This window comes from Mobula birostris, chromosome 12 (assembly GCF_030028105.1).
Source record: "Mobula birostris isolate sMobBir1 chromosome 12, sMobBir1.hap1, whole genome shotgun sequence".
In the NCBI taxonomy this organism is placed as follows: Eukaryota; Metazoa; Chordata; class Chondrichthyes; order Myliobatiformes; family Myliobatidae; genus Mobula; species Mobula birostris.
Window position 1 is genome coordinate 36162583 of NC_092381.1, and position 26910 is coordinate 36189492.

General features: G+C 42.3%; 1 protein-coding gene across 1 annotated transcript; it reads right to left on the bottom strand.

Annotated features, from left to right (window-relative positions):
• Nucleotides 1-1050: 1050 nt before the first annotated feature.
• Nucleotides 1051-25889, bottom strand: LOC140206303 (uncharacterized). Its single transcript, XM_072274637.1, has 2 exons — nt 25602-25889; nt 1051-4840 (listed from the first exon to the last, which is right to left on the bottom strand). The coding sequence occupies exons 1-2, from the start codon at nt 25651-25653 to the stop codon at nt 3612-3614; spliced, it is 1281 nt and encodes a 426-aa protein (XP_072130738.1). The 5' UTR covers nt 25654-25889; the 3' UTR covers nt 1051-3611.
• Between the last annotated feature and the right edge of the window lie 1021 nt (nt 25890-26910).

A 26910-nucleotide genomic window follows, 5' to 3' on the forward strand; every position in this document is an offset into this window, starting at 1 on the left:
GTGAAAGGTGAAAAGTTTAAGGGGAACATGAGGGGAAATCTGACAGCAAACTAAATTACAGCTATAGGAAGAGAAGACACAGGTTCAAAAATAATAAATGACTGAAGTAAAACCACACGATGGTGGAAATATGCAACAGGCATTAGAAGATATCAGGGCAGAGGGAAAACATTATCATTTCACATTAGTGACCTTACTGCAGGCGATCTAAGGATTTTCCTGTTTTAAAATCAAAGTTTCAACATCTGCAAAGGCTTTAATTTTAGTCTAAAGACCAATATCTTATTGCAATTTTATGGGGCCTGGTGAGATTAGATGGAAAAGTGTGCATATGTTTGTTTCCCTACTGGAGGAAGGACACACTTGAGTTAAAAAAAAAAGCAAAATGAAGTTTTGCCAGATAGATTCCTAGGATGGGATAATTAAACTCAGAGGAGAAATAAAGCCAAATAATATGTTTAGTTTGCTGTTCCAGAACAACATTTTAATATTGATTATAATTATACAGAACTCTCACACCCTATGTATGCTGATGGAACCCTACCCAATCTTTCTACCATCAATCAGGATTCAAATTAAGGTGTTTTTCTGTTGTGTACTACAGTTTTGAGTTCCAAAAGATTCACAGGCTTTCCAGATTTCTGCATGTTGACTGGACAAAATAAGAACCATGGAAGGCACAGCTACCACATGTCACAGACTTTGAACTGGTTTGTGCGCACCAGATTTCAGAGAAGGTTGAATTCTAAGAGGATTTTTGCTCTTTGCTTATCTTTCGACTGACTTCTGCCAAAGAGCTGCTACTCTGTGGTTAACTAGGAGAATGGGGCCATTATTATCAACAGGCACTAATCACTGATGGCTGCAGAAGAGCAAGGCGGGAAATAATCTCTTCAAATTGTTCTATTTATAAAATCATTCTTCATAAGTCTGAAAGGAAATATGAAAAACACAGCTGGAAGTTTGTTGTATTGAAACAATATTTCAAACATAACACTTCTATGATGTGTGCAACAATGAATTTGTGACTCAGGAAAAAGGTAGATTAAATAGAGCTATTTTAATCTTAGTTACCATTACATTAATATTAGAAGGCACAGTTTTTGTTCCCAAAGGGCTGAATATAGAACATTTTCCCTTTATTTCAGACAGAAACATTTTCTGTCCCAGCATTAGCAGCATGAAATCCCACAAAAGATAGACTGACCCTCAAACAGACTGAGGCTTACCCTCTAGATTGTACTGCTCAGGTTGTCCATGGATCACATTCTTAAATGAAAAACAACAACAGATTGAAAGACATACCAAACTGAAATTACAGTTGTTTAAATGTTTTCTTTCCATTTAACTCTGGAAGGATCCAAATGGTAGGACTTTGAGTTATTAATATTATATCTCTTTGTGCAATTGATACAGCAAGGATGTCCTTGAGGTTGGACACTTGATTATGACCATTGTTTTAATATATGAAATAATCCTTTAATGCCCAGAGGCCACAAAATGCATTGGAAAGGACAAATGTACTATGTTTAGAGTAATTATTAAAGCTGGCTATAATATAATTATAAAAGGCCTGCTTAAAAATCATAAAAAACTATTGGCTTATGCAAACATTAAGGAACAAATTATTTACAGCAATTCGAGCTTTATACAAGTGTAGCACTTCCATATTACAATCCAACATTAAGTAGGCTTTTCCACTGTTGTTTGACGCAGCTGCAAGAGAATTGACAGTGTGCTCATTTTCTCACACCACAGTTGTGGAGTCAAGTAATGGTATCTCAAAAGTACCAAGTTAGCATGACTTGTTACTTGAAATAATCCTAAGAAATATTCCCTAAGAATAGGTCAGAGTGTAAAATTGCCATGGAAAAGGGTAAAACAGTTTAAAACTTTGATCAGTACTGAGCTCAACAGGAATGGGACTAGAATGCCACATTTGAGTTTGTTACCTCCCAGCTAAGAAGCATTACAGTAGGCAAAGTTCACTACCTTAATAGTCTTGTAGTGGTTTGTGGATATGGTGAAGTCACAATTGGGCTCAAGAGTCTTGAGCCTATACTTGAATATCTTTCCGATTCCCAAGACTGAATTTAACCTTTCCTGTTCTCAGAGTGTTGGGGAGGGGCTTTCAGATATTGCTATGACCCCAACACAGTGCAGGGTTCATCTGGGTTGCAAGGTAATCTCCAGGTGAAATCTCATTTCCAGTGTGCAGGACAGGATGTGGCAGTATTTCTTATTCGATATCCAGGGCAAGATGTAGGTGATGGATGTGTTGCTCCTAGCATCACGCCTCCCTCAGTGCCTTGGATGAGTTCCAGGAAGGTTTTCTGCTGGCATGTCAGGGAATTCACAGAATGTTACCGTGAGATTGCAACCAACCAAAATAAACTTGGGGAGGTCCAATACAGGCATCAACAGATCCTTCAAAGTTGAACCTATATACCTACAGACCAGCCTAGCGATCTACGATCACCCCCTTACAGCTGTTCATGGGTGGGTTGTGCCAGGCACAGGTGGAAGGCTGGTCATTGGAGTGAGTTGCTGTGGGGGGGCCAGCTTGTTTCCCCACCTGCTCTGTGTTGGGAAGAGTGTCTTATCAGCACATAAGTGGGGATTAGGGAAACAACTGCAATAGGCCTTGTAGTAGCTCCTCTGCTTTCCCCCTCTTAAGCACTTTGTTGGTCAATATGACTGACAGGCTCACCCGTCCACATCACAACTTGGATGAACTATAAATACATTTATTCATGAACATACAAAATAAAATCCAAGAACTGCCACAAGTCTACTCTAAAACTCTCAGTGAACCTGTAAAACTGGCCGTCTCACTCATCCATCCAATATAGCGAGGAAGATTGAGAAAGATTAGTTATTGTGAAACCAAGAGCTCACCAGTCTTTTCAGTCTGATTAATTGAATTTAACATTCAACTGCTAAAAATAAATATGGAAGTCTGATCAAACTTTCGAGTTTTGATTTTATTTATATGGTAAGTTAGAGATTGTTTTGAATTGGAAGCACGTTTTCATCCAGTCTAAGTCATCCTCTGTTAATTTCATTAATTTTAGTACATAAAATGGGGGTCTAAACCAGACTCACCCATTTCCTACTCGTAGTAGGCTCAAGTTAGTGCTAAATTTTAACATTCCTAGATGGGACGCTTGAAGTATGTTTTAACAGGCACATTTTCATTTAAAGAATTGACCCTTATTTTGATAGTGGATTGTTCTTGAAAAGCAAATGATACTATTGGAACCAAGCTGGATCTGATCTCTCTCACCTCTCATTCCACTAAGTTACCTCTGCAATTTCCTCCAGGAGTTTATCGACATCAGAATCTGATGATGGATAACATTGCTAAATTTAGCTGAGCTGGGTTCCTGGCCTTGACATACCATATGTTGAAGAGTACTGACACAGCAGAGCTTCATAACCCCAATGCTAGCCTGCATTTTCTCCTATTGATTCCATTTCAATCAAGTATTCTATTTTTCTTATTCTTCAAGATCTCTCAGTTCACCTTCACCACCTTTCTACAGTCTGCCTTACTGCATCCATCTTAATTTAGATTTTGTACAACTTGTTTTACTAATTATTCTATATCATTAAGATAAGTCAATATTTTCATATTCACCATGGTCAGAGTCATCTAGTTCAATACCAGGAACTAGATTATAGTAGTTTGCTGATTTATTCATGTACAGCCTTTGTCGATCCATCTCTTGTAACTCGTCTGTCACACTCGCCAGCTCTGGTTGCATATGGACGTCGTCGACTATTTCTTCTTCTGATTTCTTAGTTGACATGTTAAGGTAGATGTCATCAGCAGTTGCAATGGAGTCAACAGAACTACCAAGCTTTATCTCCACTTCCTCGTACAAGTCACGGTTACTCCCTAGCAGTGCTACTGAGGGACGTAACATGAACTGGTTTCTGGCAAGTATGCTGTTCTCATGTCCTGCAAGGGTAGGAGTTGGCTCTGGGGTTCTGCATGTTATGTAGTGATGGTCCTCCAGGTTTGTAAAGCCAGACTTCTCCACAGTACAAATGTGATTGTCTTGTCTAATCCCTTTAAAATCAGCCCTCCTTCTTCTACAGCAGAAATAACCCAACACTAGAACAAGAATCAAGATGAAAGGGAGGCAAATGAAGAGAGCAGTAAGGCTGTGGGACCTGCAGATATCTGAGCGATGAAGATCTATGATATTCAGACCTTTTGTGTGCTTAGAGGTAAAGCACGTGGGCCCATTTTCCGATACAAAGACACTTGAATTATATTTTGTCAATGCATCATACAAGGCACATGTACACTGCAAAGTATTATTAAAAAGAGACAATTTTTCAAGGCTTGGTCTAAAGACACTGGGAGGAATAGAAATCAGATTATTGGAATCCAAGTATAGCTCCTTAATCTGGTCTGATTCCTCTAAAATGTCCTTTGGTAATTCTTGAAGATTGTTTCCCTCAAGGTGAAGGACCTTTAAATTAGGTGCATTTGTTAGGAAATTAGAAGGTAATCGCTCTAAATAATTGTGGTCCAGGTATAAGATCTCCAGAGAGCTCAGAGTTTCATCCATATCCAAGATGTCAGATATGTTACAACTTGACAGGTCGAGCACCATTAGTCCTGTCAGGTCAGTGAAGGCATTCCAGTGAAGGGCACCAATGGAAGACCCAGTGAAATTTAAACAGCATTGTTGTCTTGCATAGCTGGAGTTGAATGTCCTGAAGTCAAGATTGACATCACATTTGCAGAATTCATTCACAGCCCCATGACTTTCCCTTGATGCCAGAAGTAGAATCCACTGCAGTAGCATTTTCCATGACTTGGTATCTGAGGAAACACAACAGGACGGGGTGAAATGACAGAAAAATCACAGTTAAAGAAACAAAACCAATCGAGTTTATTGTCATATGCACAATGCATTGGAAAGAATCACAGGCAAATAGCAACAAATAAGCAGCATTCACAAGGAAAACATAAGGTCAAGATTTTGAAGGCAGAGTTTCACAGCAATTTTTCTGGTTTGAGGAGTGACCAATCAGAAAGAGAGATTCATTAGGAAGGGGTATTAAGAATAATCTATGTGCAAGTGGAGCAGCCATTCTTTTGGAGAGTGCCAGTCTTTAGAGTGGCTTTGGCTCATCAGGTTTGGGCAAGGTATATTATCTTGTCAGTTGTTCTATCCCTCTGTTCACTCCTCATCTGTTAGGGATAGTAGATAGTGAGAATGGCTCCAGAGGCAGTGTTCTGTACAGTTTGTGGAATGTGTGAAGTCTGAGGGATGTCCAGTCTCCCAGATAAACACATCTGCACCAGGTACACCGAGTTGCAGCTCCTGAGAGAATGTATTAAGGAACTGGAGCTGCAGCTTGATGACCTTCAACTCATATGGGAGAATGAGGAGGTGATAGACAGGAGATGCAAGGAGGTAGTCACCCCTTGATCGCAGGAGACAGGTAAGTGGGTGACTGTCAGGAGAAAGAGTGGAAATGCATAGCCAATGCAGAGTATACCTGTGGCTGTTCCCCTCAATAATAAGTATACAACTTTAGATACTATTGAGGGGGATGAGCTACCAGGGAGGAGCCACAGTGACCAGGTCTCTGGCACCGAGTCTTGTGCTGTGGCTCAGAAGAGTAGAGAGGTGAAAAGGACTGCAATGTTGATATGAGATTCCTTAGTCAGAGGAACAGAGACGAGGTTCTGTGGGTACAATAGGCATCTGGATGGTATGTTGCCTCCCTGGTGCCAGGATCAGGGATGTCAATAAAGGAACAGCAGTTATAATGGGTGACTTCAATCTACATGTAGATTGGGTGAACCAAATTGGTAAAGGTGCTGAGGAAGAGGATTTCTTGGAATGTATGCGGGATGGTTTTTTGAACCAACATGTCGAGGAACCGACTAGAGAGCAGGCTATTCTGGACTGGGTTTTGAGCAATGAGGAAGGGTTAATTAGCAATCTTGTCGTGAGAGGCCCCTTGGGTAAGAGTGACCATAATATGGTGGAATTCTTCATTAAGATGGAGAGTGACATAGTTAATTCAGAAACAAAGGTTCTGAACTTAAAGAGGGGTAACTTTGAAGGTATGAGACGTGAATTAGCTAAGATAGACTGGCAAATGACACTTAAAGGATTGACAGTGGATATGCAATGGCAAGCATTTAAAGGTTGCATGGATGAACTGCAACAAATGTTCATCCCTGTTTGGCAAAAGAATAATCAAGGAAGGTAGTGCACCCGTGGCTGACAAGAGAAATTAGGGATAGTATCAATTCCAAAGAAGCAGCATACAAATTAGCCAGAGAAAGTGGCTCACCTGAGGACTGGGAGAAATTCAGAGTTCAGCAGAGGAGGACAAAGGGCTTAATTAGGATGGGGAAAAAAGATTATGAGAGAAAACTGGCAGGCAACATAAAAACGGACTGTAAAAGCTTTTATAGATATGTAAAAAGGAAAAGACTGGTAAAGACAAATGTAGGTCCCCTGCAGACAGAAACAGGTGAGTTGATTATGGGGAGCAAGGACATGGCAGACCAATTGAATAATTACTTGGTTCTGTCTTCACTAAGGAGGACATAAATAATCTTCCAGAAATAGTAGGGGACAGAGGGTCCAGTGAGATGGAGGAACTGAGCGAAATACATGTTAGTAGGGAAGTGGTGTTAGGTAAATTGAAGGGATTGAAGGCAGATAAATCCCCAGGGCCAGATGGTCTGCATCCCAGGGTGCTTAAGGAAGTAGCCCAAGAAATAGTGGATGCATTAGTGATAATTTTTCAAAACTCATTAGATTCTGGACAAGTTCCTGAGGATTGGAGGGTGGCTAATGTAACTCCACTTTTTAAAAAAGGAGGGAGAGAGAAACCGGGGAATTATAGACCGGTTAGCCTAACGTCAGTGGTGGGGAAACTGCTGGAGTCAGTTATCAAGGATGTGATAACAGCACATTTGGAAAGTGGTGAAATGATTGGACAAAGTCAGCATGGTTTTGTGAAAGGAAAATCATGTCTGACGAATCTCATAGAATTTTTTGAGGATGTAACTAGTAAAGTGGATAGGGGAGAACCAGTGGATGTGGTATATTTGGATTTTCAGAAGGCTTTTGACAAGGTCCCACACAGGAGATTAGTGTGCAAACTTAAAGCACACGGTATTGGGGGTAAGGTATTGGTGTGGGTGGAGAGTTGGTTAGCAGACAGGAAGCAAAGAGTGGGAATAAACGGGACCTTTTCAGAATGGCAGGCGGTGACTAGTGGGGTACCGCAAGGCTCAGTGCTGGGACCCCAGTTGTTTACAATATATATTAATGACTTGGATGAGGGAATTAAATGCAGCATCTCCAAGTTTGCGGATGACACGAAGCTGGGTGGCAGTGTTAGCTGTGAGGAGGATGCTAAGAGGATGCAGGGTGACTTGGATAGGTTGGGTGAGTGGGCAAATTCATGGCAGATGCAATTTAATGTGGATAAATGTGAAGTTATCCACTTTGGTGGCAAAAATAGGAAAACAGATTATTATCTGAATGGTGGCCGATTAGGAAAAGGGGAGGTGCAACGTGACCTGGGTGTCATTATACACCAGTCATTGAAAGTGGGCATGCAGGTACAGCAGGCGGTGAAAAAGGCGAATGGTATGCTGGCATTTATAGCGAGAGGATTTGAGTACAGGAGCAGGGAGGTACTACTGCAGTTGTACAAGGCCTTGGTGAGACTGCACCTGGAGTATTGTGTGCAGTTTTGGTCCCCTAATCTGAGGAAAGACATCCTTGCCATAGAGGGAGTACAGAGAAGGTTCACCAGATTGATTCCTGGGATGGCAGGACTTTCATATGAAGAAAGAATGGATGAACTGGGTTTGTACTCGTTGGAATTTAGAAGATTGAGGGGGAATCTGATTGAAACATATAAGATCCTAAAGGGATTGGACAGGCTAGATGCAGGAAGATTGTTCCCGATGTTGGGGAAGTCCAGAACGAGGGGTCACAGTTTGAGGATAGAGGGGAAGCCTTTTAGGACTGAGATTAGGAAAAACTTCTTCACACAGAGAATGGTGAATCTGTGGAATTCTCTGCCACAGGAAACAGTTGAGGCCAGTTCATTGGCTATATTTAAGAGGGAGTTAGATATGGCCCTTGTGGCTACGGGGGGTCAGGGGGTATGGAGGGAAGGCTGGGGCGGTGTTCTGAGTTGGATGATCAGCCATGATCATAATAAATGGCGGTGCAGGCTCGAAGGGCCGAATGGCCTACTCCTGCACCTATTTTCTATGTTTCTATGTCTTGAATCATGGCATTCTCAAAGGAGAGAGTGAGCAGCCAAAAGTCTTCGTGTATATTGGCATCAATGACATAGGTAGACAAGGTGAGGAGGTCCTGAACAGAGACTTTAGGGAGCTAGATAGAAAGCTGAGAAACAGGACCTCCAGAATAGTAATCTCTGGATTGCTGCCTGTGCCATATGCCAGTGAGGGTAAGAATAGAGAATGATTTGGCAGGTGAATGTGTAGCTGAGGAACTGGTACAGGGGGCAGGGGTTCAGATTTATGGATCACTGGGATCTCTTCTGGGGAAGGTATGACCTATACTAAAGGGACAGCTTAGATCTGAACCCAATGGGGTCCAATATTCTTGTGGGCGGGTTGGCTAGAGTTGTTCGGGCAGATTTAACCTAATTTGGCAGGGGGTGGGAACCGGAGTGATAGGGCTGGAGATGAGGTAGTTGGTTTACAAACAGAGGAAGTGTGTAGTGAGACTCCTAGCAAGCAGAGGCTATTGATAGGGCAAAATTGCAGCCAACAGGATGGGTTGCAATGTAAAAGAAGGGAAAAAATTGAAAAGGGTGAATACAGGACTGAAGGTGTTGTACTGTATTTGATTGTGCATATGATATAGAATAAGGTAGATGAACTTGTAGCACAGTTGCAAATTGGCATGTACGGTGTTGTAGGTATCACTGAATCATGGCTGAAAGAAGATTATAGCTGGGAGCTTAATGTCCAAGGATACACATTGTATTGAAAGGACAGGCAGGAAGGCAGAGGGGGTGGCATTGCTCTGTTGGTAAAAAAAAAAGTGAAATCAAATCATTAGAAAGAGGTAACTTAGGGTTGGAAGGTGTTGAATCATTGTGGATAGAGCTAAGGAACTGCAAGGATAAAAAGACCCCAATGGGAGTTATTTACAAACCCCCAAACAGCAGTAAGGATGTGGTCTACAAATTGCAATGGGAGATAGAAAATGCATGCCAAAAGGGCAATGTTACAATAGTCATGGGGGATTTCAATATGCAGGTAGATTCGGAAAATTAGGTTGGTGCTGGATTCCAAGAGGGGGAGTTTCTAGAATGCCAATGAGATGGCTTTTTAGAGCAGCTCATAGTTGAGCCCACTAGGGGATCAGCTATTCTGGATTGGATGATGTGCAATGACCTGGAATTGATTAGAAAGCTTAAGGTAAAAGAACCCTTGTGGGAGTGTGATCATCATTTGATTGAATTCACCCTGAAATTTGAGAAGGACAAGCTAAGGTCAGATGTATCGGTACTACAGTGGAGTAAAGAGAATTACAGAGGCATGAGAAATGAATTGGCCAGAATTGATTGGAAAAGAACACTGGCAGGGATGATGGCAGAACAGCAATGGCAGAAATTTCAGGAAGCAATTCAGAAGGCACAGGAGATATACATTCTAAACAGGAAGAAGTATTTTAAAGGCAAGATGACAGAATCGTGGCTAACAAGAGAGGTCAGAGCCAACATAAAGGCCAAGAAGAGGGCATATAATTGAGCAAAAATTAGTGCTAAGTTAGAGAATTGGGAAGCTTTCAAATACCAACAGAAGGCAACTAAAAAGGTCATTAAGAGGGTATAGATGGGACTTGGGAGTCCTTGTGCAGAATTCCCTAAGGGTTAATTTGCAGGTCGAGTCTGTGGTGAGGAAGGCAAATGCAATGTTAGCACTCATTTCAAGAGAACTAGAATATAAAAGCAAGGATGTAAAGGTCCAGCCTTTATAAAGCACTGGTGAGGCCTCACTTGGAGTATTGTCAGCAGTGTTGGGCCCTTTATCTTAGACAAGGTATGCTGAAACTGGAGAGGGTTCAAAAGAGATTCACGAAAATGATTCCAGATTTGAACATCTTATCATATGGTTAGGCCACACTTGGAGTATTGTGTCCAGTTCTGGTCACCTCACTATAGAAGGATGTGGAAGCATTGGAAAGGGTACAGAGAAGATTTACCAGGATGCTGCCTGGTTTAGAAAGTATGCATTATGATCAGAGATTAAGGGAGCTAGGGCTTTACTCTTTGGAGAGAAGGAGGATGAGAGGAGACATGATAGAGGTGTACAAGATAATAAGAGGAATAGATAGAGTGGATAGCCAGTGCCTCTTCCCCAGGGCACCACTGTTCAATATAAGAGGACATGGCTTTAAGGTAAGGGGTGGGAAGTTCAAGGGGGATATTAGAGGAAAGTTTTTTACTCAGAGAGTGGTTGGTGCGTGGAATGCACTGCCTGAGTCAGTGGTGGAGGCAGATACACTAGTGAAGTTTAAGAGACTACTAGACAGGTATATGGAGGAATCTAAGGTGGGGGCTTATATGGGAGGCAGGGTTTGAGGTTCGGCACAACATTGTGGGCCGAAGGGCCTGTACTGTGCTGTACTATTCTATGTTCTATGTTCTACTTGATGGCTTTGGGTCTGTATAATACAGAAGAATGAGGGGTGACCTTATTGAAACCTATCAAATAGTGAAATGCCTTGATAGAGTGGATGTGGAAAGGATATTTTCTATGGTGGGAGAGTCTGAGACCAGAGGACACAGCCTCAGAATAGAAGAGCATCCTTTTAGAATGGAGATGAGGAGGAATTCCTTTAGCCTGAGAGTGCTGAATCAGCGGCGCAGGCAGCTGTGGAAGCCAAATCTGTATTTACATTTAAGGCAAGGTTGATAGATTCTTGTTTGGTCAGGGCATGAAGGGATCATGGGGAGAAGGTAGGAGATTGGGGCTGACAGGGAACATGGATCAGCATGATAAAATGGCAGAGCAGACTTGATAATCCAAATGGCCTAATTCTGCTCCTATGTCTTGAAGTCTTATGGCCTATAAATTATACACAATTAGAACAAAACAAAGTACATTTTAGTGCAAAATGACTAAAGTGCTTATTGTGTTGCTAAACTGTAGTGATTAGGGTTTTGTCAGTTGGCTCAAGAAATGATTGGCTGAAGTGAGTAGCTGTCCTTGAACCTGTGGTGTGGCATTTCAGCCTTCTGTATCTACTATCTGATGATAGCTATGAGAAGATGACATGGCCCACGTCGTGGGAATGTTTGATTATAAATGTTGCCTCCTGTAGGTACTTCCAATGATAGGGAGGGATGTGTCTGTGGAGTATTGGGCAGAGGCAACTATTCTTTGTGGCTTGTTACGTTCCTGCACATTTGAATTGCAGTGCCTGACACAACCAGTCAGAATACTTTCCACTACACATCTGTAGAAGTTTACTAGACTGTTTGGTGGCAAGCTGAACCTCCTTAACCTCCTAAGCAAGTCAAGACTCTGCTGCCCTTTTCTTATGATTGCATCAATATAATTGGTCCAGGACTGGTCATTCATAACCTAGGAAATTGTGGATGCTGACTTTCTTCATTACTGATATCCCCCAATGTAGACCACTACATGTCTGTCCTCCTTTCCCTTCCTGAAGTTAAGAATCAGCTCTTTAGTTTTGCTGACATCGAGTGAGAGGTTGTTGTTATGGCACCACCCACCCAGGTGACCTATCTTGCTCCAATAAGCTGACTCATTGCCGTCTGTGATTTGTCCAACAGCCAGGTTGTGAGTGAATTTGAAGACGGCACCGGAGCTGTGCTTGGCCACACATTCAAGTACATATGCAGAGTAGTGCAGGAGTCTAAGCATGCAGCTGGCTGATTATGGGTCATACTGATTGCTTGTTGCTTTAGGACCCACAGGAGGCCAAATTCCATTTTTGAAATATTCAACACCAGAAAGACAAAAAACATCTTAATTTCTCCTGGCCTCCTAAGCAGGTTTGGCCTGTTGATAACACTACCTGAGGTCCTTTTTAAGCCAATGTCAACATTGAAAATTGGGCCCCTGTGACACCACTGAACACCGGTCATTTTCACTTCTTTAACAGCCCTCTCAGTTTCAACGTCAGCTCATTAGCTGCTGAAACACTCGTGCACTACTTTGATACCATTTAGCTATTCCAAGGCATTCCTAGCCAGCCTTGATTGGATGTGAGTCACCCAAAAGTCAACAACCACTATTGTTCTAATTTACATCGAATCCAACTTGCACATCCCCCACTGTTGCCAACCTAACATATTTAAGCAACACCGAGATTTTAAAATTCCCTTCCTGGTTTTCAAATCCCTTCATTTCTTGCTAGCTCTATAATCCCCTCCAGCCCTGCAGCCCAACAATACATTACACAGAATACTCTGCAGATGCTGGGGTCAAAGGAGCACTCACAACACACTGGAGGAACTCAGCAGGTCGGGCAGCATCCATGGAAACGATCAACGTTTCAGGCCAGAACCTTTCGTCAGGACTGAAGAGGGAAGGGGCAGAGGCCCTATAGAGAAGGTGGGGGGAGGGTGGGAAGGAGAAGGCTGGTAGGTTCCAGGTGGAAAAACCTGTAAGAGGAAAGATAAGGGGGTGGGGGAGGGGAACAGGGAGATGATAGGCAGGAAAGGTGAAGAAGGTATAGGGGATAGCACATGGGTAGTAGAAGGAGGCGGAACCATGAGGGAGGTAGTAGGCAGCTGGGGGAGGGGGCAGAGTGAAATAGGTTTAGGGGAAGGGAGGGGGAGGGAATTACCAGAAGTTGGAAAATTCTATGTTCATACTAAGTGGTTGGAAACAACAATACATTAGTTGCATTGAGACCGTAGATGCTGTAATCCGGGGCAAAAATGAAAAGCTGCTTGAACGCCTCAACATGTCAGGCAGCATCTATGGAGGGAAGGGGATAATTGACATTTCAGGTCAAGACCCTGCATTGGGGTCAACATTACAGACCATAATGACCAGCAAGAAAAAGATGCTCCCAATTAGACTTCTTTATTGTATCCAAATGGAATTTCCTCACTCATGGAAAACATGTCTTCTGGTAAATTGTACTGTTCTTCCTAAACTCTGCTGTCTCCACACATCATTTTTCTCCTTTGATATGCTTCTTGAAACCTTCCTCTTTATCCTAGCTCTTGTGCTTCTGCCCTAACACCTCCTTAAGCAACGTGGTGTCAAACTTTTGTTCGGCCTGCTCCAGTGAAATGTCTTGGGATATCTCGCTGTTTTATACTTGCCATCTAAATGAAAATCAGTTATTGAGGCTAATGGTGAATCCAGTTTTTATACCTGGAGAGGAAGTCACTGGCCTTATGGGTACATATTGCAAAGTTTATTAATTCTCTCCTTGGTGCCAGGTAACTTTTCAGCAAAGGAACCTAGCATGAAAGGGAAGGTAACATTTGAAGGTGTAATTTTAATATAAAGTTTTGTGAAGAACTCACTTCTAAACTGTTCAACTGCCATACAAGATCAAAGCAGGCTTGTTTCTGTCTTTATCTTCCCCTTTTCCAGACTATCATCATTTAACCATATAGTAGTATTCATTGTAATCCACAATAACTGGTATTTGAAGCACTTTGGAACACATAGACAACCAACATGAAAGCATTTTTATGTGGTGCAGTATAGTTTTGCATTTTAAAATTAATTCATTCAAATTACTGAACACTTCATTGTTCATGCACAAAACTACTGAATGATTGAAAGTTAATATTTTAGACAAAAGTGCCCTTTCAGTAGAACAGATTCTATTGCATTTAATTTAATCATGCCAGCAACTTGTACTGATTGCAATCACTTTCTGCTTTAAAGTAAAACTTTGTTACTTGTTTCTTTCTGTGACATAGTGCTTGTCTCATCCTTCAGCACGGTGCAGATTACAGCTCAAAAACTATGGAAATTGCAGGTGAAAACCATTGTACTGCCGTGACTGTGACAAAACCACTAGAGACCAAAGCTCACGCAAGCAAAAGGTCTTTATTCAATGCAAGCTGGTCTTCTGGAGAATCTATTTCTCCTCTCCTTCAACCGCGTACTGACACTTTATACTTCTTAAATACTGAACAATAAGCAACAAACTGAAACTTCAGTGACTATAATTTCCTACTTAGCATTTTCAGTGCAGACAGGTAACTTTACAGAAATATATCTTTACAATAGGTGTACATCTCAACTTGTAGAACCCTTTTCAATATTTAAATAACAGTGACTAGTCCAAGGGATTCTAGGAAAAAAAGATAGACATCCAAAGTATACTTCTCTTGTTATGTTGATGAGAGATGGCTCCCTAAATATCGAAATGGCTGGAATATTAACTGACAGAACAGACATGTCCTGAACTGTGTATTAAGTGGAATGGTTATGTCTTTAATGATGTGTTATCTCAGGTGATGGTCGCATATTGCCCTCTGATCTCATCATGAAGGCATGAAGGCTTCAAGGATTAACATGAACGTACATTGCTTGTCTTACCCTGCCTAGATTCCATGGTACAGAATGAGAATATCACACATATGATGACTGGTATCGATGGCCTTAAAGTATCAGTGGAAGTTAAATTATGAACAGTTTCTTTTTAAACAGGATCTAGTACTTTACTGGTGTATATGATGAATAAACTCTTCTCCGGCTACCAGCTGGGTACAGCTTTGATTTTAACCGACATTTCAGTGACAAACTGTGCCCAAGAAGAGTTTATTAGTATACTCTTAATTAACTAGCTGCTCCCTCTAGTCCATAATTCCTAAAAAATGTCCAAAATGACTCCTAACAATACCATCTCAATCTTTTTATGAATAGAAGGACTGTGTCCATGATTTGACAATAACTAGTGAGCCATATCTTGGGTATGGAACAGCTACATGACAGATTATCGGGGACTAATCGAAAGCTAACCAGTCTCTGCTGCCCTTGGTCGCTGGCTAGACACGCTGTACTCTTCCGTTCTGGTAATTCATTGTGCCAACTTCAGAATCTCTGCTCCTCCCCAGGCTTTATCATTGCAATGCCTCCCATTCCCTTATCATCTGGTCTGGTCTAATTTACCTTCTGATCAATGGTCATTGTGCACTATAGTAACCACCATCCCCCGCACACACAAAGTTAACCGTGTGGGACTCCGCAATGACTTGTCAAGGCAGGCACTTTCAAAACAGTCATCACCTGGCATTCTGCAATGCAAATATTAGCTGTCAAGCCAAATTTGAATGTTATTGATATTCAACTATTGGCTGACATGATCTGCTTCATTATCATACGATTGGAAATACCATGTGATTGTAAGTTAGCAACATTATTGCAGACAGCTGGGGGCATCACTGGAGAAGGAGTTTGAGGTTTCTGGGTTGTAGGTGCTTTCCTGTGGATCTCTTAGGGCTGAGGTACTTTAAATCAGCCACCAGATCTCACTTTGGTCCCAATCACTGCCGCATTGCCAGCACACCCAATGGCCACTTTTTGCTCAGTCCTGAAGAAGGGTCTTGGCTTAACGTGCAGAGTTCCTCCAGGGTCTTGTGTGTGCTGCTTTTGCTCAGATTGTTGACATTGTGGTCAATAAAAAAAATATTCCCACAGGGCAACAGTAAACCCACAAGATACCATTCAGTTTAAAAAAAATAAACTTGCATTTTAGCTAACAATATTAACTACAATATGGAAAAAAAAACTCAGCATGATTTTTCCTCACCTAACTCATTAATTGCTTCAGACCGTCAGCTATGGATTCATTAGTGGCTTATTGAGGAGGGTGGGACAGAGAAGGAATATTTTCCATTAAATGTGCTCCTGTCAACACACAGTGACGCCAGTCAGTATAAAATGAATTATTTTGGAACTTTCCTGAAACTAGAATACATGCTTTCTTTTATTGTAAAACATATTGTTGGAGTTTATCAAGTCCAACTTTAGTAGAAGCATGATAAGAGTCCTGATAATAATAGCACATTGAATAAAAACTGCCTTATCTTAACCCTGTGCCATTAGGAATTCCATCTGTACCCACACCCTTTCCTGAGTGCCAGAAAGGCATTGAAGTATGAGTTTCCCGTAATAAACTTTATGAACAACTCAGTTAAGCAATAACAAGAAATTCTGTATTAGTTGGAGATAATTATTCAGTTATTTTACAAGTTGAAAACATTTTGATCCCCTTTAAAGAGCAAACCTAAATAGGGAGTTGTGTACAAAATACAGTACAGTACATTTACTGCCTAAATACTTTTTACCTCTCTAAATTATTTGCATTTGAAGTTTTTTGCCACTTTTCAGTTTCCAAGTCATTAATATTAGGAACAGGTCCTAATTAATATCAGGATCATGAAGGTTATATGACAGCCAGAAGACCTGTTCCTAATCTTCTCCCTAAGATGCTCTGTTCAACTTCCCACACCTTGCTTCATATTATACTCGTCCATATTTTCTAATGATGTAGGATGGGGCTATTCAGCCCATCAGATCTATTACAGCTCTCAGAGCAATCCTATCAATTCTATTCCCACATTTAATTTCCCTGTAACCACACTCCCTGACACGTAAGACCATATGACATAGGATCAGAAGCAGTCTACTCAGCCATTCGATCGCAGCTGATTTACTATCTATCTCCACCCCATGTCCACCAACTCCCTGCTACTGAGGACAGCACCTGCAGGATCTGAGAGCAGATGCAAAAAAATCGCAGCTTTTAACAGACTGGTTAAACCAAGATGCTTTAACATAATTATGTATGAATTTCAGCCCCATGCTGAGTTCAATGCTGACCTTTAAATATCACTCCATATTCCTAGATTCCTTTAATAGTCAAAAATTGATTGATCCATTTATACTTAGAGATACAGAGTTACAGAGCACGTAAGCAGACCTTTCAGCCCAACTTGGCACATGTGCTTCTAAACCTTTTTCTATTTAAGTAGCTGCCCACATGTCTTTTAAACTTTATAATTATACCTGCCCCTACCACTTCCTCTGGCAGCTCATTCCATATAACCACTGTGCCCTAAGTGAACCCTATCCCCTCCCCCCACCCCGTTCTAAGCAATTTTTACAGGCGAGCCATCGGGAGTGTCCTGACCAGCAGCATCATGGAAATTGCAAGGCATCTGACCACAACTCCCTACAGAGGATTGCAAGGACTCCTGAAAGGATCGTTGAGGTCTCTCTTCCCTCGTCCGAGATACTCACCAGGACCACTGTATTTGATAAGGCCCTTTGCATTATCAATGATCCCTCCCATCCATCCGACAATCTCTTTGAATCCCTATCATCAGGCAGGAGGTAACATAGCATTAGGACAAGAACTAATAGGATGGGAAACAGCTTCCTCCTCCAGGCTATAAGACTACCGAACTCCCTGCCAGCATCAGGGTCTCATCACGTATGAAGTGTCAGTAGCCCTTTACTGTTTACTTTTTAACTTGTGTCGAAAACGCATCTTATTAATTGTTAAATTTATTTGTGTTAATACCATTTTATGTACTGTGTGTGTGAGTTATATATACTATGTTATGTACCTTGGTCCGGAGGAACGTTGTTTCGTTTGGCGGTATACATGTGTACAGTTGAATGACTACAAATTGAACTTGAAAAAATATATAGCTATAACATCCCTTTTAACTCTTTCCCCTCTCACAAACCCATGGCCTCTAGCTGCAGACTCCTCTACCCTGGGAAAAAGTCTGAGACCATTCACTTATCCACAGCCCTCATGATTTTATAAACCATTATAAGTTTCCCTCTCAGCTTCTTATTCTCCAGGGAAAACAGCCCTGCCTACCCATTCTCTCCATGGGTGAGCTGTCAGTGCACTGGGATCTTTACATTGTTCCACTTTGGAATAAAAATCAGGCCAGAGTTTTATGTTCCTGACTTCACTTCTGTATAGATTCCTCTGGGATGGGTCTTGAATCTACAACTGTCTGACTCAGGGGTGAGGGTGTAACCACATTTAGTTAAAGTTGATAATGACACTAACAGAATGCGTCATCTGGTCTGATCTATTGCAAAGAGCAAAATCTAAATTTATTGCAAAATCTAAAATTGGCCTTTTAGATGCGGTGATGTTACAAATGCAAATATATTAGTAGTGCAAACGCTCTGTATATTATAAACATGAGGAACTGAGATAAATTTAGATGTCTTCGTTTATCTTTTTTGTTAAGAGTATACTTTGTGATTTACATTTTACTTAGACTTCAGTTTCTGAGTTTCTAACTAACAGCTAGCTCCAGAGTGAGGATTAAATTGGCTGTACCAATGGAGTTGTTGATGTCCTTTCTGGGCTACAGCATGAATGTGCTTGCCTGTCACGAACAGCTTGGCTTAAGTGGGCTTAATTCCATGATCTCAGACTGCTTCAGACAGTCAAAGACGTTACATTACTTCGGAGACAAGTCACCAGGAAAGCATGTAGCTACCAAAGTGTGGGAAAAGGCAATAGTCAGTTGTTCTGACTTGATTCTTCTGAATGAACATCCACGTTTCAGCCAGAGTTCCTCATTCTAGGTAAGTTACATGTGTTGACTGAAAGATCTCAAAGCACTAAGATGGGATACCGCGTGATCACTGCACTTAGTCATTGGCAGAAAAAGCCAATTCTAAAAGAATTTCATAGGTAAATTCTAAAAGAATTTCATAGGTAAGTGGATATAGGACTTCAGGGGGGAAAATGGCTGGAGGAAAAGGGTTGTTCAGTATTTGTGAGGGGAGAGGAAATGTTGACGTTTATGTTTGAGGCACTGCATTAGAATTTGCATCTCTTCTGTCTTCAGGATTTTAGGACCTTCTCACTAATTTAGTCTTTGGAATACACTTAAACTTGGGGAGCTCAGTTTCATTTCCTGGGAACCATCAAGATCCTTGTCAACACATCCCATAATGCAACACTGCAGATGAAGCAGTAGTAATGCAGGCCCCTTCTGATCAAAACCTCAATGAAAATAATGAACTAGTTACAAATTCAGTTGCAGGATGTTTTTTCACATTACAACAACAGCTACATTTAACAAAGTATCAAGAATTAGAAGCAGCAATAGACCATAAGGTTCTTCAGTCCAGCTCTGCCATTTAGTAAGATCATCTGATTGATTACTTCAATTCCATTTTCTTAACTAATCCATATCCTTGATGCCCTTATAAATCCCGAAATCTCTCTAGGCCTCCACAGCTCTTTGGAAGAGGATTCCAAAGGTCCATGAACTGCTGATAGGCATTTCCCATCTTTATCCTAAATGAGTTATATTTCCCCAAACAGGAGAAGCATCCTCTCCCTTCTTTATCAATATTCCTTAAAATATGAAATGCTTCAAAAAAATCACTTCTCATGTCCAGAGGTATCCAAAGATGTTTTGGGGAGTAAGAGAGAAATTGTTGGGACCCTTGCCAAGATTTTTGTGTCTTTGTTAGAAGACTGGAGGGTGGTTAATGTTAATCCTTTATTTAAGAACACCTGCAAGGACAAGCCAGAGAACTATAGTCCAGGGGCCTAACATCGGTGATATTAAAGTTACTGGAGAAGATTGCGAGAATCAGGATCTATCTACATTTGGAAAGGCAAGGGCTGATTAGAGATAGTCAACATGACTTTGCAGATAGAAAGTCATGTCTCACAAATTTGATTGAGATTTTTGAAGAGGTGATCATGAATATTGATGAGGGCAAGGTGGTAGATATTATCTAGGTGAAGTTCATCAAGGCTTTTGATAAGGTTCTGCATGGTAGGCTGGTCTGGAAGGTGAGATCAAATGGGACCCAGGTGGAAACCACGTGGGTTTGATGGAAGGAGACAGTGATGGTTGTGGAAGGCTGTTTTTCAAATTGAAGGCCTATAGCCAATAATGTACCACAGCTAAATCCCCTGTTGTTTAACATCCGCATTGTCAATTTGAATTAGAAATTGGAGATTGATTTGTTATTGTCACATGTATTGAAGTGCAGAGAACAACTTATCTTGAATACTGTCCATATGGATCAATTCATTACATCAGTGCATTGAGATAGTAAAAGGTAAAACAATAACAGAGTGCAGAATAAAGTGTTACAGTGTAGAGAAAGTGCAGAGCAGGCCAACAGTAATGAGATAGATTGTGAGGTCAAGAGTCCATCGTATCATACCAGGGGACTGTTCAATGGATTTATAATGAAGGAATAGAAGCTGTCCTTGATCTTGGTGGTACATGCTTTCAGGTTTTAATATCTTCTGACCAATGAGAGGGGAGAAGAGAGATTATCCATGGTGGGTGGGATTTTTCATCAACTGAGACAGTGAAATGTGGACAAAATCCAAGGAGGAGAGGCTGGTTTCCATGATGCACTGAGCTGTGTCCACAATTCTCTGCAGTTTCTTGTGCTGATGTGCACAGCAGTTGCCATTCCAAGCTGCGATGCATCTCAATAGGATGCTATGTTTGGTACTTTGATAAGATTGTTGAGAGTCAAAGAGGACATTCCAAATTTCTCTAGCCTCCAATGGACTTGAAACTGTTAACTCTCAAGACCTCAGCAGCCTTGATGTAAACAGAGACCTCTGCACTGTCCCCTTCAGGTGAATTAAGGGTTACGGGGAAAAAGCAGGTAGGTGGAGATGAGTCTATGGCTAGATCAGCCATGATCTTATTGAATAGTGGAGCAGGCTCGATGGGCCAGATAGCCTACTCCTGCTCCTTTTTCTTATGTTCTTCCTGACAGTCACCCAAATCCAAACCAACTCCTTTGTTTTGCTGACATTGAGGGAAAGGTAGTTGTTTCTAGGCTCTCTATTCCCTCCTTCTACACTGACTCATAATTGTTTGAGATATTGCCCATTATGGTGGTATCACCTGCAAAACTGTAGATGGAGTTAGTGCAGGATTTATTCACACAGTTGGGAATGTAGAGGGAGTAGAGAGCTGTGAATGTAGGTGGATGGGAATGCAGGATAACAACATAGGGAAGCATAGTAAAATAGTGGTGTTGGTTTTATAGTGAAGAAGGTTATCTAACTTTACATCAGAATCTAGATCAACTGAGAAAGTGGGTATTGGAATGGCAGATGGAATTTAATTCAGATAAGTGTGAAGTGATGCAAGTACATGCACAGTGAATTATAGGGCCCAGGGCAATGTGATGAACAGAGAGACTTCAAGGTACAAGTACATAGTTCCCAGAAAATAATGAAGAAGGCTTGTCTTCATCAGTGTTTCTCACCCTCTGCATACCACCTTGGCTAAACAGAGGAACACTTAGTAATAGACTAAGACAACTGTGCTGCTCCAAAGAGCACTATATGAAGTCATTCTTACCCTCAGCCATTAGGCTCTATAATGACGCAAACAACAGGAATTCTGCAGATGCTGGAAATTCAAGCAACACACATAAAAGTTGCTGGTGAATGCAGCAGGCCAGGCAGCATCTCTAGGAAGAGGTGCAGTTGACGTTTCAGGCCGAGACCCTTTGTCAGGGCTAACTGAAGGAAGAGTGAGTAAGGGATTTGAACGTTGGAGGGAGAGGGGGAGATCCAAAATAATAGGAGAAGACAGGAGGGGGAGGGATGGAGCCAAGAGCTGGACAGGTGATAGGCAAAAGGGATACGAGAAGATCATGGGACAGGAGGTCCGGGAAGAAAGACAAGGAGCGGGGGTGGGGGGGACCCAGAGGATGGGCAAGAGGTATATTCAGAGGGACAGAGGGAGAAAAAGGAGAGTGAGAGAAAGAATGTGTGTATAAAAATAAGTAACAGATGGGGTACGAGGGGGAGGTGGGGCATTAGCGATAGGTAGAGAAGTCGATGTTCATGCCATCAGGTTGGAGGCTACCCAGACAGAATATAACGTGTTGTTCCTCCAACCTGAGTGTGGCTTCATCTTTACAGTAGAGGAGGCCGTGGATGGACATGTCAGAATGGGAATGGGATGTGGAATTAAAATGTGTGGCCACTGGGAGATCCTGCTTTCTCTGGCGGACAGAGCGTAGGTATTCAGCAAAGTGGTCTCCCAGTCTGCGTCGGGTCTCGCCAATATATAAAAGGCCACATCGGGAGCACCGGACGCAGTATATCACCCCAGCCGACTCAGAGGTGAAGTGTTGCCTCACCTGGAAGGACTGTTTGGGGCTCTGAATGGTGGTAAGGGAGGAAGTGTAAGGGCATGTGTAGCACTAAGGAAAGACGTGTTAAGGGCATGTGTAGCACTAAGGGAGGACGTGTAAGGGCATGTGTAGCACTAAGGGAGCAAGTGTAAGGGCATGTGTAGCTACACATGCCCTTACACTTCCTCCCTTACCACCATTCAGGGCCCCAAACAGTCCTTCCAGGTGAGGCAACACTTCACCTGTGAGTCGGCTGGGGTGATATACTGTGTCCGGTGCTCCCGATGTGGCCTTTTATATATTGGCGAGACCCGACGCAGACTGGGAGACCGCTTTGCTGAACACCTACGTTCTGTCCGCCAGAGAAAGCAGGATCTCCCAGTGGCCACACATTTTAATTCCACATCCCATTCCCATTCTGACATGTCTATCTACGGCCTCCTCTACTGTAAAGATGAAGCCACACTCAGGTTGGAGGAACAACACCTTATATTCCGTCTGGGTAGCCTCCAACCTGATGGCACGAACATCGACTTCTCTAACTTCCGCTAATGCCCCACCTCCCCCTCGTACCCCATCTGTTACTTATTTTTATACACACATTCTTTCTCTCACTCTCTTTTTTCTCCCTCTGTCCCTCTGAATATACCCCTTGCCCATCCTCTGGGTCCCACCCCCCCCTTGTCTTTCTTCCCAGACCTCCTGTCCCATGATCCTCTCGTATCCTTTTTGCCTATCACCTGTCCAGCTCTTGGCTCCATCCCTCCCCCTCCTGTCTCCTCCTATCATTTTGGATCTCCCCCTCCCCCTCCAACTTTCAAATCCCTTACTCACTCTTCCTTCAGTTAGCCCTGACGAAGGGTCTCGGCCTGAAATGTTGACTGTACCTCTTCCTAGAGATGCTGCCAGGCCTGCTGCGTTCACCAGCAACTTTTATGTGTGAGGCTCTATAATGAGTCAACCTATAGCCAGGTAAGTGATGGCCCTCCTGTTAGACTGTTTGAGGCAACTTATTTTTTATTCTTTCTTACTTCTCTTCCAATATTTGTATATCTGTGCACTTGTAATGCAATTGTAACACTGTCATTTCCTCTGGGATCAATAAAGTATCTATCATCATCATGGGACATGGAGTACAAGGGTCGGAGCGTCATGTTGAAGCTGTACAAGAGGTTGGCGAGACCACAGCGGGAATACTGTGCACAGTTTTATTTGCCATGTTGTGGGAATGATTAAGCAGGAGAAGGCACAAAGTATTTTCACAAGGATGTTACTGGGACTGGAAAGGAGAGACTGAGAGTCCAGGAATTCTTTTCCTTGAATGAACACTCTAAGTGGTAGCGTAGTAGCTAGCACATTGGGTTTGGAGGCTTGTGTGCCTCAATGACCCAGAGAACTGTGTTGCCTGGAGTCAGGCCTTTATGCTTTGGCTCTTGGTATGGTTGCCCATGCCAAACAGGTCAAAGGGTCGAAGCCAGACTAAGAATGGTCCACCAGACTACCAGATTTGGGGGTTCAGCTCAGGGCTAACAATCTTGACTGGTAAAGCAAAATTGTTACCGAAACAGCAATGTAGAATCCTTCTATATCTGTGTGTGATGGTTTAGACAGAGGGAGATGGAGGACCTTCACTACTGCCCAAAATGCACTCGGACAATTCCAGATGAGGCTCTCCTTCAGCATCTACTGAAGCTGGGAGACTGGTGGAAAGTGAGAGTGAAAAAATGAAAAGCCATGCAGATAATGGTGGGTTTATGGAACAAGCTGCTAGTCAAAGCAGTGGATGTGGGTACAGTTGCAGAATTTAAAGGGCATTTGTACAGATTTATGGATAGGAAGGTTTAGAGGGATTTGAACTAAATAAAGGCAAACAGAACTAGCTCAGAAAGGCACATTGGTTGATTTGGGCCAAATGACTTGTTCTGTGCTATACAACTCCATAACTCATTCTAAATTCCAATTACTACAGGCGCAACATGTACTAATTAGTACAGAACCAGAGTGTTTCTCATGAAACAATCCCTCCAACCGACCAGTGAATCTTCTCTCATCTTCCCATAATACCACAGTGTCCTTCCTTATGTAAAGACCTGTAGTCTCACTGTGGCTGCTAGGGAAAGTCTTGGGAAAGTGACGAGTCACTTTCCACCAGTTTCCCAGATTCAGTGGATGCTGAAGGAGAACCTCAACAGGAATTACCCGAGTCCGTGAATAGTGTTCCTCCCTTCCCTTCAAGATTTTATTTTGGGTGTTTTCCCCTCTCGAGAATGCAAGCTGAAAGTTGCTTCGTTTGTTTTGTTCGTTAAAGCGACTGGTCTGAGGCACCCTGGGAGCAGTTACTGTTGTCAATACACACCACTCCCCCTTGCGATGACACGGCCAATGCGGGAAGAGAGTAAGATTATAAACAAGCCCTCTCCCTCAGGTTAATTTCTAAAAGCAGCTCTAACCAGCCTAACGCTCAGTTTTAAACCTCAAAGGAGAAGGACGCACAGGCAGGTGCACGGGTTTGCCAGTGTATTTCAGACTGTACTACAAGACTATTGGAAGCTGAACATATTTCAGACCGTGTTTTGAGGATCAGACTGGAATGCAGAATGAAAGCGAATGCCCTTACAGTAATTTGATAGCGTTTTCGCGTTGGTAATCTAGCCTTCGCATAGTTTCGCGTCCCTTGGTTTTAAATCCCTCACAACAGCGCCAATGTGGGCAGAGATCGAAGCCCACACAAAGGAGAAGAAATGGCAAACCGTTTCCTGGACTACACAGTAAACATGGCTATTTCGAGTCCTAACTTTACAAAATATAATTTATTATATAAACCCTAAATATTTTGGCATGGTGCCACCAAAACAATCATCGGAGCGCAAGGGAGCAAGAGAAAAGTTTTATTTCCCGTAAACTATCGACTTCCTTACCCCACCAATGTATTCATTTCGGTTCATTAGTGCTGATCGGCGTTGACTCAGATTGACGAAGTGAAATAATATAGTTTTCCTTACTTGTCCCCGGATGAAATGTGCTCACATTTAACCGACCGATTCCACGCTACGTCTTGGTTTCCGTTTATCCCACGGACTCTCCCAAACTTCTCTCCCTGAGCTTGGACATTTCCTTGTGCTGACAGTTTCCGAGCTCACGTGCTTGCAGCCTGAAAATCCCTGGTATTTACCTGCAAGTTTTAACATCTCGCTAAAATAATGCATGAAACTTCGCACCTCGCAATGAGATGCTTGCATTAGGGTTTTAATTGAATAGTTTCAGGACTTCTTCCCACTGGAACGCGAGGACCTATATTCTCGACGTATACGTCTTGTATATACTGCAAATCTCTTCTAAAGCATCTCCACTTTACCTCACCTTATAAAATTCCGAAGTGAATTTAAGAAGCGAGAGAATAACTCTTTGTAAATAGGAGTTCTCTTACCTTTAGTGTTTCTGCCGGTTTCTCCCATTCCTGCAGGTCTAGAAGAAAACATTCTTGTTACAAACAGAATAGTTCTTACTCCATTGGTTTGGGCTTCGCATCCTGATAGAAAACAATATAAGGTATTAAATATTCCGATGCATTTCCTGATCAGTTGTGGCGGGTGATGAGAAGAAGAAGGATATATAAAGCGTTTAGCGCTCACTCGCTGTCCTCTCTGGCACTCCTTTGAAAGTGACCAGGTATGAAGCACGCTGCCTTCAGAGAACGCAGTGAGGCCGCCTGAACGGGACTGCCCGCTTTTCTGCCCTCCTCAGCGCATCGCCAATACTTGCTCTAGGGGGACACCTAGAGTCCGACCTGTAGTTATTCTTTGGTCGCATAACTCCGGCCTTATTGATTAGCGGAAAAGACGAATGAACCCCGAGTTTGAAATGAAGGCTATCTCCAAACGCACTTCCTTCATCTAAAATGACTTGGAAGCCCTGCTGTAGAATACAGAGCCACCCGGAATACAGCAACAGAAGCAGCTATTCGAGTTTTGCAAATGACAAACCAAATGTGTTATTTATTTGGTTGGGGTGATTGGCCAAAAAATGAAATTAGGCGGGAAAGGTTTAGGCGGAACTTCTTCACTCGGAGAGTGGTGGGAGTGTGGAACGAGTTGCCATCTGACGTAGTAAATGCCGGCTCATTCTTCAGTTTTAAGAATAAATTGGGTAGATACATGGATGGGAGAGGCCTGGAGGGTTATGGACTGGGTGCAGGTCAATGGGACTAGCAGGATAACGTTTCGGCACAGACTGGAAGGGCCGAATGGCCTGTTTTCTGTGCTGTAGTGTTCTATGTTCTATATTTGATGCTGGCATGATATGGTGGCCTGATTTAAATGTTAAAAAAAGTGTTTTTGTAATCACGTTGTCTTTGATACCGGGAAAAGCAACGTCAACAAAAAAGACGTTTGTTCTTTTAACACTTAAATCATGCCTGTGGAGTATTAGTAACTATTGCTGTTATTTATTGTTATACAGCCCTTAGTATACTTCATTTCATATTTCTAGTGCGGGCTTGTAATCAATTTGGTTTCATGGGATTCACTGTAGAAACACCCGAGTCTGGGTTCTGGGATTGGATGTGCAAATGGAGGTCTTTGGTGAATGGTTGTGAAGAAAGCCAGATATCCTGGGTTAGATGATCCAGCCCACCGGAACAGAGACCTGATATGGAGCTTACAATTTCTGCAATATTACAAACTATTTTGATCTTTTGCTACTCTGGCCAAATGAATGTCCTTCCTCTGCTTCTTAGG